General features: G+C 45.7%; 1 protein-coding gene across 3 annotated transcripts in view; it reads right to left on the bottom strand.

The window, feature by feature from the left end:
- Positions 1 to 13,957, bottom strand: part of CETN3 (centrin 3) — a 165,879-nt gene that overhangs the window by 95,022 nt on the left and 56,900 nt on the right. For all 3 annotated transcript variants that reach the window (XM_085632453.1, XM_085632454.1, XM_085632455.1), the window contains one exon: positions 4,772 to 4,925. In XM_085632453.1, the coding sequence (XP_085488579.1) occupies positions 4,772 to 4,815 (44 nt within the window). In that variant the 5' untranslated portion in view covers positions 4,816 to 4,925. The remainder of the gene's footprint in view (positions 1 to 4,771; positions 4,926 to 13,957) is intronic.

Here is a 13,957-nt window from a genome sequence, read left to right on the forward strand (position 1 = left end):
CTGGACATTTTCAGTAGGATATTTCACCTACAGGGGTTACCTTAACGATCCGTAGGCGCACCAAGTGTGGTACGAAAACCATTTTATACTCAGCCATACCGGATTCTCCAAAGCTGTGTGTAGTCTCTTGCCTTAAAGCCTATGAGGAGATGTCGGAAGAGTTCCACCCCAGCTGCTCATCGCTATAAAGAAACCTCATAGAGCTGTCTGCTCCCCCACGATCGCCCAATGGGTGAGGTGGGTGATGCAGGAAGCAGGCATAGACCACGTACCTTCGGGGCACATTCTACCAGAGGGGCAATGGCCTCTAAAGCCTTTACCTTGGGAGCCCGTCTGGATGACATTCTTAATGCAGCAGACTGGTCTTCGGACTCTACCTTTAAGTGGTTTACTTCAAACCGGTAATACAGATGGCTCACTTGGTAGTGAGTAAGCTTTAAACTAGCATAATCCTCGCCTCCGGTCCTGACATAGAATGAAACATTCCTAGCTACTGTAACGGAAAGTTTCAATTCTATTAGTGAACTCGGAGGAGAGGATTATCCCACCCAGGGTACAACTTTATTTGTAACTTTCCCACCCTCGTAGTGGGGTAAGTAAACTCTTTTGTTCACTTATGTTCACATTGATTGTGCATGAGTTTCTCTTAAATGTTTTTGTATGCCGTTTCTCCCTTGCAGGGCTAATCCTTAGCCATTGTTGTCGCCTAAACTATGTTGTTTGCTTTCAGGAGGGGATTCCAATAAGCAAGATTCATGACGCGTTCATGCTGGCTGATCTCGAACGACGAAAGAGGGGGAATGGGTAATGACAGAGGACTATGAACTGATTGAAGCTCCATGATTGGTGGAGATGAATTGGACAGTCTATCTGTGGAGACTCTATTGTTAAACTTTGTCATTACCATAGCCTCATGGGAATGGCAGTTTTTTTTATTGTTATCTTTAAATGGCTGCTATTCAACAAAGTGAAGAAAGAATAGCATAATATTCTCCCCCATGTGCTTAATAGAATTGAAACTTTCTGTTACGATAGCTAGGAAATTTTTCATCCTCCCACACTGTATTTGACATAAATTAACTCACTTCAATTTTCAAAATCAACATACAGGTATTGCCCAGTAATGCCCAGTAATAATACAAACCACAGAATTATTGTGTGGTGGGATATCTGCAAAGCAGAAGCTGACTTGAGCATTGTCAGCGCTACAACAGTAGGCTCTGAGAAGCTATCATAATGTTCATTCTTCCTTTGCAAGCTATCCATCCAGAATTTTTACTGTTTTACTTAACAAGGCCTTTTGTGCTTTAACTTTACAGATGACAACGCAATTGTAGTTGACATCAAATTAGTGGAGAAAAGTTTGAGATGAGATGCCAGCTCAAGTGAAAAAGAAAATATTTTGGCACCTAAATCCTTGAAAAAAGAAAGTGAATATAGTTGGCAATCAAGGTTTAATGAAGCCAAATTATGAAGAAGTCAAGTTAGGGAAAGCGTAGAAGTGCATACTGTTGGAAGTGGGTTATTGGTAGGGGCAAATGTAGGTCTGCCACTGGCAATAAGGCCAATAACATGATAGGACTCAACATAGGTCATAAAAAATTATTCCCATGCTCAACCCTTGGTAACATGGCTGCGAGCAGACATGCTTAATTTCAAAGACAGGTATGTAAAGCATTTAAAAACACAAATTCAGTAAATAATTAGGACACAACACATAATAAAAATCTAACACCAATTTATAAAAATAGGAAATATTGTTATCTTTAAAATGACAACAAAATGAGAAAAATCCAATGTAGGGAACCGGAGATATGAATTTTCAAAGATTTAGCATTATGTAGCACTTAGAAACATATAGCGCGTTATAGAGATATCTGGTCGCGATAGACCGGCTCAATGTCAAAGTTTCAGGCCGACCGCGATGGTGCCCTGAGCGGCTACCACTCGCGGTAGGTCCCGGTCACAGTTTTTACTTTCGGTCTTAGAAACTTTTCTGGAGCATTTCTTCTCAGGGTCCCTCGAAGCTCTCAGCCAGTCCGGATTCGGTGAGGGCTCACTGGATAGCCTTGCGATGAGCTCCCGGTCAAACTTATGGAAGTCCGACCTCCGGAGCGTTTCAGCGGAGCAAACCAGGATCCAGGCCGACACGCGGTTGAAGGCAGGCGGCTTGGCTTTCGCGGTTGCTCCCGGTCACCTTTTCTTCGTTCGGACTTAGAAACTTTTGCGGAGCTTTTTCTAGCGGGGTCCCTCGATGCTCTTCACCAGGCCGGATTCAGTGAGGGTTCGCCGGCCTCAGGTTTCTTCTATCCCGATCAAACTCTGGAAGTAGGACCTACGGAGCTTTTAGCGGGACGAACCTGGATGGCTTGGCCGGCTCGCGGTTCAAGGCAGGTGGCTTGGCTGGCCAGGTTGAGTCGGTCCCACTATGGAGCTTTTTTTTTAAAGTTGCGCCAAAGTTCTCCAAACTTCTGGAACTTCTTCCTGAAGTTCCTCAAGGAGTCCAAAGTGTCTCAAACTCACTCCAAGGGTCTGGAAGCTCCAATATGGTCCTTGAAAGTTGAGGACTTCAGTCCCCACAAGCCACTTGGACAAAACCCTTACAAATCCACTGGTGTTCTCCAGGTTGAGGATCCTTGGTGGTGATGGTCGAGGTGAGATCTGTTAACCTGTAGCTTGCAGGGAGTCCACTCTTTAATTCTTTTGGAGCAAGGTAATCCACAGGGCTGTAGTTTCAGCTGGTGCAGTCTTCAGAGGACAGGCCTTAGGACTTTGCACCCCAACTTCTCAGCATGGCAACGTCTTGTTTCCTTAAGTTTCAAGCAGCAGATCTGAGAGGCTCTACCTCTCTCAGATACTTATTCCAAGTTCTCTGGGTCAAGCAGGAGGTCACTGCTGAACAATGGGAGCAGGGCAACTCCCCACGAATATGACTGCATCCTGTAGAGTGTGGCATTATTTTGTCCCTGAGTGCACCAAATCCTCCAAGTTCATAATGGCTAATTTTCCAGCAGGGAGGAAAGAGCTGGCTAAACACACCCCTAGGATGGCTTACTTTCCTTAAACACTCTCCCTTGCATCTGTGCATTCCCTCCATAAGCCTAGCTCTTGCTGAGGTGAAAAGTTTAGAGTTGTAAATGACACTAAGACCTCCTCTTCTCTTTGAAGGCCATGGTTTACGACTCCTCCTCTTGCTCTGGCATTCCAGTGTAGCAGCACACTGCCCTCCCAGCAGAGCTGGTCAACCCCAGGGGCTCTTTATCACCTCTTCAAGGCAGCCTGGCTAATCCACTTAACTTTGGCCAATCAGGACAGACCACTGGAAGGCTGAATCTGGACTTACAAACAAAAAAGGTGTATAACTTCTTGTATGTACACTTAAGGAGAAATTAAACCATATCATATTATTGAGTTTATTAATACCATTCGGGGAAGTCTTTGAATGGTACTTCTAACCCTCTCCTATCAAGAGTCATTAGTTAATAACTTCCTACCATGTTAACATATGTAGCAGGGGATTTGCGATGGGAAAAATTACTTGGGCCATTTTTACAGCACCAGGACTTACAAAAACATATTTTATAAGAACTTGGCTTATATCTACAGGACCCCCACCCGATTGGACAACTAGGGAAGAATGTAGGGGTTCTGAATCTGTAGAAATATTGCAGATTCTCCCTCCACAGGGCTCCTAGCATCGAAGTCGAATTTGGGCAGCACTTTATCGCAATGTGGGGAGTAAAATGTGAAATTTCACTTAACCAGGGCATATAAAACTCATTTTATAAGGGTCTACCTTATAAATACCTGACCCCCCACCCCTGGGACACCTGGGGAGACCCTGGGGGTTCCTAATATGCCAAAACATTGTAGGATATCCATTTTTAAGTGCCCCAAAGTCGAGTTTGAACACAATTTACTTTTTAAAAGCAGTCCTGCACCCAGGGATACTTTTAAAACTGACCTCACGCTTCAGCAGTACACACATGCAATTGCAGAAAAGCTGCTGGCCTCCAAACTGCCATGCCCTATTGTGGGCTAGGCACTTCTAGGTAGTTTTAATCCCCCTGCCCTAATATTTAATAGGGTCGGATAGGGTAGTTCATGCCAACCACAGGGTTACCCCAACCCTTAGTGTATGTAGGTGTTTTCAATGTATTCTAAATGGGTCTCTTTCAGAATAGCACTGGCCCTGGGCCTGGTTAGGCAGAACCCAGGGTCAGTCAGAGTCAGTTACCACCAGTACCATTCAGCAAAAAGTTGGGGGGTGCCCAGGGCACAGGATGGCTTTGCAACACATACTGGAAGCCAAAACTCTAGAGAAAGAGGTTAGACTTACTCTATTCAAACAGGATATCACAGTGAGGGTAAACAGCCTCCAAAATGCTAAGTTGCACAGGAAGAGATTCAGTCAGAGAAGAAAAGGAAGCTGTTGCATAAATGATTAATAAGACCTCTTTCGGAGTATCATGTCCAGTTCAAAATATATACTCCAAAGCAATCAAGATAACACTGTTTACATCGAGCATCTTATGCAGCATAGTCTTAAAAACAAAACAATCCTCAACTAATACACATAACAAAAGAGCAGTTTTTTAGCTGCATGCAAGGTGGCCAGGGTCAGCATAGCAAAGTCCTTTACAGAATGCTTGGTGCGGCATCACCAAAAAATGTAATACACAAAAATAGAAATAAAAAGAAGATCACATGCGGATATTAAACGAGTAAAAACATAATTGTCATTGTTCACTTGGACAATATTGGACATCACCTTTGAAACTCCTGGCCTACGTTGTTGGGGGTGATCGAGGACATCACAGCCAGAACAAAAGAACCAGGAGATGGGAGACCTTGCCAGTAACAGCAATTGCTCTATTGTTGATACGTCACCAGTCAATCACCATCATTCCCATGCTGAAGTCAACCTAGAAGTAAACAAACAATTTAGCTAGATTGTTGTCTTTATCTTAAGACAATCCCTGCACTTTAATATGACATTTGGTTTATGTTAAAAAAGGTGTAAAGTACAAAATCGCCACATACAGAATGTGCAACCAGTCAGGGAATTTATACATTAAAATATTGGTTGAATGCTTAAGGTCCGTGACCAGGGTACAAGTCAGAGGTACACGCGGGTACACCGCGTCTACCCACTATTTTCACAGGGTGGACACCGTCCAACATGCTAAGAAGTTGGGCTCCATAGAAATATGTTGTATTGTCCCAGTGTAATTGTGAGACACCGGGACACGTTCATCAGCTCCTGCCCGTTGTCTGCTTTCAATTCCCAGCAGCAACATGCAGACAGCGAGGGGGCTTTTTTTTCACCTCCAGCTGGGCAACGATAAAGACAGAAGTTAAGGGGCCATCGACCTCCTTTGGATAGTGTACGGGACTGGAGGTGTCCTGGAACCTCACAAATGTAAATGCACTGGCGAGGAAACAAAAGCACACAGCTTGTTATCTCTTCACAGTTATTTAAGAGATACATGCTTTTTACTCTGTTGTATACAAGTGCATGCACTGTAAGAATGTCAGATGGGTTGGTCTGTCTCAGTATTTCCACAAATAATTTAAATAGCACCATTTTATTTCTTTTATAGCGCTACTCATCACAATGCAGAGTGTACACATTATCCATCCCAAATAAATCACGTAAGTGTGCATATTAATACACAAGATGTGTTACATGAGACAGTAAGGGTTAGGAGTCAAATACCCTTCATAGCTCACTGTGGTCTACTAGAAGGATTACAAATTATTAACTGCAAGTAACAAAAGGATCTCTGTGTTAAAAGCAGTAATCCACTTTCCTATCTACATAAAATAAAAATCTGTGATCTGCATGTTACATGATATGCTTTGCAGGACACAACTTTTTTAAAAAAACATATGTTATTGCATTTTCAGTTGTCATATGTTATAACATACACATATCAGAGCATCACTTCCAGTGAGGTAACTTCCTGTGATGCCACGTAGAATGTCAAGCGTCGCGACGTGATGTGCTTTGATGGCACGTGTCATGATGTCACTTGCATACTGCCTAACTTGGTCGGTCCCCCCACTTTTTTTTAGGTCTCAGCCTGGAGAAAGCAGCGCATATGCCGCACTCGCCATGCGAGGGCTTTTTGGGATCAATACGGATTCCGAAGCCCAGTCTCAACTACGCCTGCAGTTTTCATTTGGGCGCGTCGTTTGGCGTCACAAATTATGCCAAAGGCAGTGCAATGATTGCACCGGAGGCATTTCAATCCCTCCTGGTTGCCACCCTGTCCCCTTTTGGCCCTGCCCAGCGGGATTGGATCGTTTACTTGCGGAGGGACACGGCCTCCTTCAATTACTCGGTAAGCACTATATTTTACATTTGTTATTTTGTATGTTACATGCGCGGACCGCTTTCATTTTCGGGACCGCGACCACTATATTTTGCATGTGCGGTCCGCTTTCATTTTCAGGACCGCGACCACTATATATTTTTTTCTACTTTTCTTTGGAGTCGCATCTTTAATTTAATTATATGGATTTCTTAATTCAAATGGCACTTTTTTGGGGGAGAAAGCGCGATATAAGCAAGTGTCTGCTTTCCGTGCGTGTTCCGGACGCACTTCTATCAACCTCTGAGACACGGCATGAGGATCGATCAGCTGCTTGTTTCTTGCCTTAGCACAATAGCAACGTCCTGCAGAGGAGCCCTTTGTTGTGTGCTCATGTTTATTTATTTTTTTACTTTAATGAGCGTGGCGCTCGCTAGGCCACCGCGCTCGTTTTGTACTCCGTTTCTCAAGAGAGCCTTAGGTCATCACCCTTTCGGAAGCGATGCCAGCAGAGGCCTGATTTACACACACGGAGCCCCAGACGGCGCACGCTGAACCCCTGGCGGTGCAGACGGGCAGGATTCCATCTGTGTGGTGCATGTCCACAGTGCCCCGTTACGCTGTGGAGATGCCCCGTGACGGGGCACTACCAGGCCTTGGTGTCATATTTGTGCACACTGACATCTCGGGAGGCCCAGAGTTCTGCCCCCTGTGCACTGGGCCGAGTAGTTCTCAGAATCCAGTCCGTGAAAAAACTCTTCGAGACGCTAAATTAGCTAAGATCTCACGGTCTCCCACGCCGGTTGTGATGGGATGGTCCGGTGCTGCATTTCACTTTGCGATGTTGGCATTTCTTTTAATAACATCATTCTAAGTGTAGGATCGCAAGCAGGCGCGCAATGCCCATTGGGCTCAAAGGGCTTCAGCCCCTCCACCCCCCCCCATCGTGTGTGTCAGCCTGGCTGAGACAGCTTCCCGGGCACACACACAGCCACACCCAAGTACTTCACAGGTCTTTAAAAGACCATTTACTTTCCAACGAGGCTTTGTTGTGTTTTCATCCCTTCTTAGAGCCCCTGCATCTCCACTTTGCATATTGCTGGAAGAATCAGTGCACCCCGCCGCCCCCACCGAAATTTGGCTCTAGTTGCGCCTCTGATCGCAAGTGTCTGACTGTATAGAAATAGAAAAACTGTGGCTGTACGTGACATTCACTCCTAAGGATAAAGGACGGGGTCATTCACGCCGAGCTCGTTCCTTCCAGTCATAGGCTTTGATTTCATAAAGCAGTGCATTCTGGGAGTTGTAGTATTTCTTACTTGCAAGTACACAAACTGTTTAATGTGTGGGGGCCTCAAATTCACATAACTATCAGGATGACAGCGCCCGCGATTCTCACAGGGCGCTTGTTCTGTCCCATGCACTCCCCCCCCCTGGCTTGTTTAATAATTCTTGACATACATTATGAGCGCTGACCGGAGCTGCGCTGGTTTCTCTCTCATTGTCCATTTCCCAGCTCCTTCGTCTCACTTTCTGTGCTCCCATCCCCCAATCAGTCAGCAGGCTTCAGCACAGCCAGGTGGACGAGAGGGAGCCAGAGCTGTGTCGCAGCCTGCTTCAGAGCAGGGGCACTGCTGTCTGTGCCTGTCCTGCTCCTCCGGGCCGTGGACTGGCTCTAGTCTCCGGGGAGAAGGGTAGCTCTGAGGTCTTTCTGTCAGCTTTAAGTTTCTATCAGCGAGGCGCTCTCACGCTGGTTTGCTTTCAGTCTCCTGTCTCCCCCTTCTGCTTCTCCACCCCACTCTCTCTGATGTCTCTCCACCCTCCCAATCAGTCACAGTACTTTGCAAGACTGATACACGTTCGGTCATTGTTTTCTTATGATGGGCTGAACTGCTGCTGTCACACGTGATCAGCTCCCTGCATTCCAACCCTTGCCACTGGCCTGGCTCCCCACTGCTCCCCAGAACAGACCTGACTAAAGACCAAGGAGCAGCTCCTCCCCGGGCCGCCCTGCTTCAGTCTGTGGAGCGGACAAGTTGAAATAGTGAAGGGGTGGGCGGGTTGTGCTGTCTCATGCCCCTCGGCTCTCACTGCCATTGCCCGCCCTGGATCTGAGAAGGAAAGCAGCTTTTTTCACACTCCCTACTTGAGGTAAAGCAGCCAATCTTCATACTCACAGCAGCTTTGAAATAAACCGTTCTTGCAGGGAAACAACGACCTGCAAAAAGTACCACCCATCCACGCACCAGCTGAAGAGGTAATCCAGACATTGCGCAAAATTACATTTGAAATGGTTGAGAGAATTTTTTTTAATTTATAAATGTTGAAATACTACAAACACAGGCATTTTCATCCTTATTGCTACATACATGAAAACAATGTTTTATTTTAAATGGTGCTTGATAACTTGTTTTGTATCTTTGTTCACTTGGAGTCTAGTCGCCATAAAATGCTCTGCAGAAGGGACGCACCCCCCAGCAAACGACGGAGGGATGTCTGTTAAACTTGTGTTGGGAGTGAGATGAGCAGAGTCCTCAGTCATGAGCCAGAGCACCCCCACCACTCCAGGGTACATTTTTATTTATTTATTTTATTTTAAAAGTTTTATATAGCGCTAGCTTGACCCATAGGTATCAAAGCGTTTTACATACATACTGTAAAGAAAAACAGACGGAAATTGCATTACATAGTAGGCAGGCAGTAAGGAAGCAAATTCTCAACAAAAGGGAGCCAAGGGGGTCAAAGGGCAGGTCGCCCCCCTCTCATAACCATATATCAAAAAGAGACCTACCCCGAGAAAGAAGGTTATATTATTATATTTACTTGCACTATGAGCACCCAATTATCAATGCCCCTGTCTCACTCGAACCTCTTGTGTTTCTGCCACATAAGTGGAAATCTAATACCATACACAAACCGCATCTATTATTACAGTCTGTGTGAATGAAAACTCCTATGTATCTATGTGTTTCCCTGAACTAGTGTGCTGTGAAGAGCTACTAATAGTAAAGCAAAAAGAACAGGAAAAATGTGAAAGGCCGGCAGTGCCTCACGGAAGTAGCCTCAACGAGGTTGTGTAGACAGGTACTCGCCTACTACCTCACGTTATCATCATAGGCTGCTGCCGCCAAAACAGAAAAGAAGGAGTGCTGGAAACCTCATGCTAATCCTAATAACTAGTGTCTAGAAAGAAAATCATATGGTGACGTGTATCTATAATTGTAGAAAAGAAGGGGAGTGTCGACCCAACAGCAGGAAGACTGAGTCTGATCAGGACCCAAGTCACTCCGATTAAAACCGAGCAGTGCTACACTGGCTATATGAAACTTTATTCTATGCTGTGTAGCTGCTCATTAAAACCAACATGTTTCGTTGCCCAATTAAATTTAGCGGCAACTTCTTCAGGGCTAGGGTCGACTGGCCTCTCTGCGTCGCTAGTTCAGACCAGCGATTTGTCTGTCAGCACCTGGGGGAAACACAATTAAAAACACACACTCAGTTTAACACCCATATAATTAATATGGGTCCTTCACAAGTACATGAGAGCGATTGCTCATACAATACGATGCCTGCAACACAACTGACGTTCATATTTACCATCAAAGATGATGTCTGTCAGCATACCTGAACCTTTGGTATGTGTGGATGTATGTCATATCATAAAAACCTGGACTGCTTGCCCAGCGGCTGCGAAACCACGTTTCTAGAAAGGCACAAAGATACATACAGTAGTTAAACATCTCGATTTGGACTATACAGTCCCATCTACTCATGTGTCAATTGTCCACTCTATTAAAAAAAACAATTGTTTCAATACTCCAAGGATACACAAGTGATGCCAGCGTTACGGTATTACCCCGGTTTGTATTATCACTTCAGTGCACAATCAGTATCATTGCATGTCCATAAGTATGATACCGGCTAACAGTGCTGCTCTACGTGTGTTGATAGTGCTTCGACTGCCTGACTATTAAATAGACAAAACCCCCCCATTACCAAACGGTCCTTCGGTTGTACCTTGTCGCCATCTAGCTCAGGATTAGGGCTACATCCCTCAATGGTATCTCCGGGTCATGCCTGATCAATGTATCCACCCATTGCGATCTTACCTCGTCAGCCTGATCGTCCGGACGTGGCTCATCCTACATCACGGACGGGAAGGCTACTTCCTGCTTAAATGCATCTCGCGCGCTGTTATACGCGCATGCGCAGTTGTTTGCTGAAGGAGATGGCGGCCATATTGTGTAAACCGCCCGCACTTCCTCCACTACACCTGGTGTCTCCCTGGTTATATCTAAGATAAGGAGTAGTTTAATCTTGACATCCCAGACTGATGTTTACAAAGACTGGGAGCGCCGCTTGAAAAAAATGAACTGAAAAGATTAATTAAATTTAAATGTGCATCAACTTCAGTCATATGTGTCTATACTATGAGGGCTGCTAAGATGGGGTTAAAATACCCGGGAATGACTAGCCTCGTGTGTTGCGCCCGTCTGCTCATGTATAAACCTCTGGCATGTATACTACAGCTGGAAAGTTGCTCTATGTATGCGTAAGCATGAGCCATGTGTAGGTCTACAGATTGGGACTATCTACTGTGGGCTGGTCAAAGAATGTTTAGATGCTAGAAAGGCCCTCTGCCGCGTATCTCTGCCCATCTGCTCTAATATTGGCCCCGGCATTCATGTTGCAGTGAAGGAAATAAAGAAAATATTCCCACACAAAGGTCATGGGTGTCCTGCCTTACTGTGCCACCTTACCCCACTCAATGAAATCATTAAGGCCCTGTTGGTCTGCTTTCTCTTGGTAAATCCAACGAGCCTCCTTAGTCGATAGCCTGGCTTCCATATTATAGGTGTCACCAAACACTCGCTCCAGTACCACCCAACGTATATCTCTGGGGTTATGTCCGGCCACCAGGAAGTGCTGGACCAACTTCGTGGTCAGTTTGCCCACCCTGATGGTACTCAGGTGTTCCTGTACTCTGATCTTTACTTTGCGTGTGGTGAGACCGATGTACTGCAGACCACAGGGACATGTCAGAATGTAGATGACATTATTCGTGTTGCAGTTACTGAATGTGTTCAAGTGCCAGGTCTTGCCACCTACCAACGTGACACTTTTGGTTGGGGTGGTGAGTTCGCACACTGTACATCCGCCGCATTGGTAGTGTCCGGACGGGATGCCGGTGTCCTTGTTCTTATGCTGGGGTCGTGAGTGCACTAAGCGGTCACGTAGATTGGTAGACCGCTTAAAGGCAAATCGTGGTTGTGGCATCATCATAGTCGGAGTATTCAACAAGGGCCAATGTTTCCTGATCACCTGTCTAACTTTGGTGGACAAGGGACCAAAGGTGTAGTGGAGGAAGTGCGGGCGGTTTACACAATATGGCCGCCATCTCCTTCAGCAAACAACTGCGCATGCGCGTATAACAGCGCGCGAGATGCATTTAAGCAGGAAGTAGCCTTCCCGTCCGTGATGTAGGATGAGCCACGTCCGGACGATCAGGCTGACGAGGTAAGATCGCAATGGGTGGATACATTGATCAGGCATGACCCGGAGATACCATTGAGGGATGTAGCCCTAATCCTGAGCTAGATGGCGGCAAGGTACAACCGAAGGACCGTTTGGTAATGGGGGGGTTTCGTCTATTTAATAGTCAGGCAGTCGAAGCACTATCAACACACGTAGAGCAGCGCTGTTAGCCGGTATCATACTTATGGACATGCAATGATACTGATTATGCACTGAAGTGATAATACAAACCGGGGTAATACCGTAACGCTGGCATCACTGGTGTATCCTTGGAGTATTGAAACAATTGGTTTTTTTAATAGAGTGGACAATTGACACATGAGTAGATGGGACTGTATAGTCCAAATCGAGATGTTTAACTACTGTATGTATCTTTGTGCCTTTCTAGAAACGTGGTTTCGCAGCCGCTGGGCAAGCAGTCCAGGTTTTTATGATATGACATACATCCACACATACCAAAGGTTCAGGTATGCTGACAGACATCATCTTTGATGGTAAATATGAACGTCAGTTGTGTTGCAGGCATCGTATTGTATGAGCAATCGCTCTCATGTACTTGTGAAGGACCCATATTAATTATATGGGTGTTAAACTGAGTGTGTGTTTTTAATTGTGTTTCCCCCAGGTGCTGACAGACAAATCGCTGGTCTGAACTAGCGACGCAGAGAGGCCAGTGGACCCTAGCCCTGAAGAAGTTGCCGCTAAATTTAATTGGGCAACGAAACATGTTGGTTTTAATGAGCAGCTACACAGCATAGAATAAAGTTTCATATAGCCAGTGTAGCACTGCTCGGTTTTAATCGGAGTGACTTGGGTCCTGATCAGACTCAATCTTCCTGCTGTTGGGTCGACACTCCCCTTCTTTTCTACAATTATAGATACACGTCACCATATGATTTTCTTTCTAGACACTAGTTATTAGGATTAGCATGAGGTTTCCAGCACTCCTTCTTTTCTGTTTTGGCGGCAGCAGCCTATGATGATAACGTGAGGTAGTAGGCGAGTACCTGTCTACACAACCTCGTTGGGACTACCAAAAGTGTCACGTTGGTAGGTGGCAAGACCTGGCACTTGAACACATTCAGTAACTGCAACACGAATAATGTCATCTACAGACTGACATGTCCCTGTGGTCTGCAGTACATCGGTCTCACCACACGCAAAGTAAAGATCAGAGTACAGGAACACCTGAGTACCATCAGGGTGGGCAAACTGACCATGAAGTTGGTCCAGCACTTCCTGGTGGCCGGACATAACCCCAGAGATATACGTTGGGTGGTACTGGAGCGAGTGTTTGGTGACACCTATAATATGGAAGCCAGGCTATCGACTAAGGAGGCTCGTTGGATTTACCAAGAGAAAGCAGACCAACAGGGCCTTAATGATTTCATTGAGTGGGGTAAGGTGGCACAGTAAGGCAGGACACCCATGACCTTTGTGTGGGAATATTTTCTTTATTTCCTTCACTGCAACATGAATGCCGGGGGCCAATATTAGAGCAGATGGGCAGAGATACGCGGCAGAGGGCCTTTCTAGCATCTAAACATTCTTTGACCAGCCCACAGTAGATAGTCCCAATCTGTAGACCTACACATGGCTCATGCTTACGCATACATAGAACAACTTTCCAGCTGTAGTATACATGCCAGAGGTTTATACATGAGCAGACGGGCGCAACACACGAGGCTAGTCATTCCCGGGTATTTTAACCCCATCTTAGCAGCCCTCATAGTATAGACACATATGACTGAAGTTGATGCACATTTAAATTTAATTAATCTTTGCAGTTCATTTTTTCAAGCGGCGCTCCCAGTCTTTGTAAACCTCAGTCTGGGATGTCAAGATTAAACTACTCCTTATCTTAGATATAACCAGGGAGACACCAGGTGTAGTGGAGGAAGTGCGGGCGGTTTACACAATATGGCCGCCATCTCCTTCAGCAAACAACTGCGCATGCGCGTATAACAGCGCGCGAGATGCATTTAAGCAAGAAGTAGCCTTCCCGTCCGTGATGTAGGATGAGCCACGTCCGGACGATCAGGCTGACGAGGTAAGATCGCAATGGGTGGATACATTGATCAGGCATGACCCGGAGATACCATTGA

This window comes from Triturus cristatus, chromosome 2_1 (assembly GCF_964204655.1).
Source record: "Triturus cristatus chromosome 2_1, aTriCri1.1, whole genome shotgun sequence".
Lineage (NCBI taxonomy): Eukaryota > Metazoa > Chordata > Amphibia > Caudata > Salamandridae > Triturus > Triturus cristatus.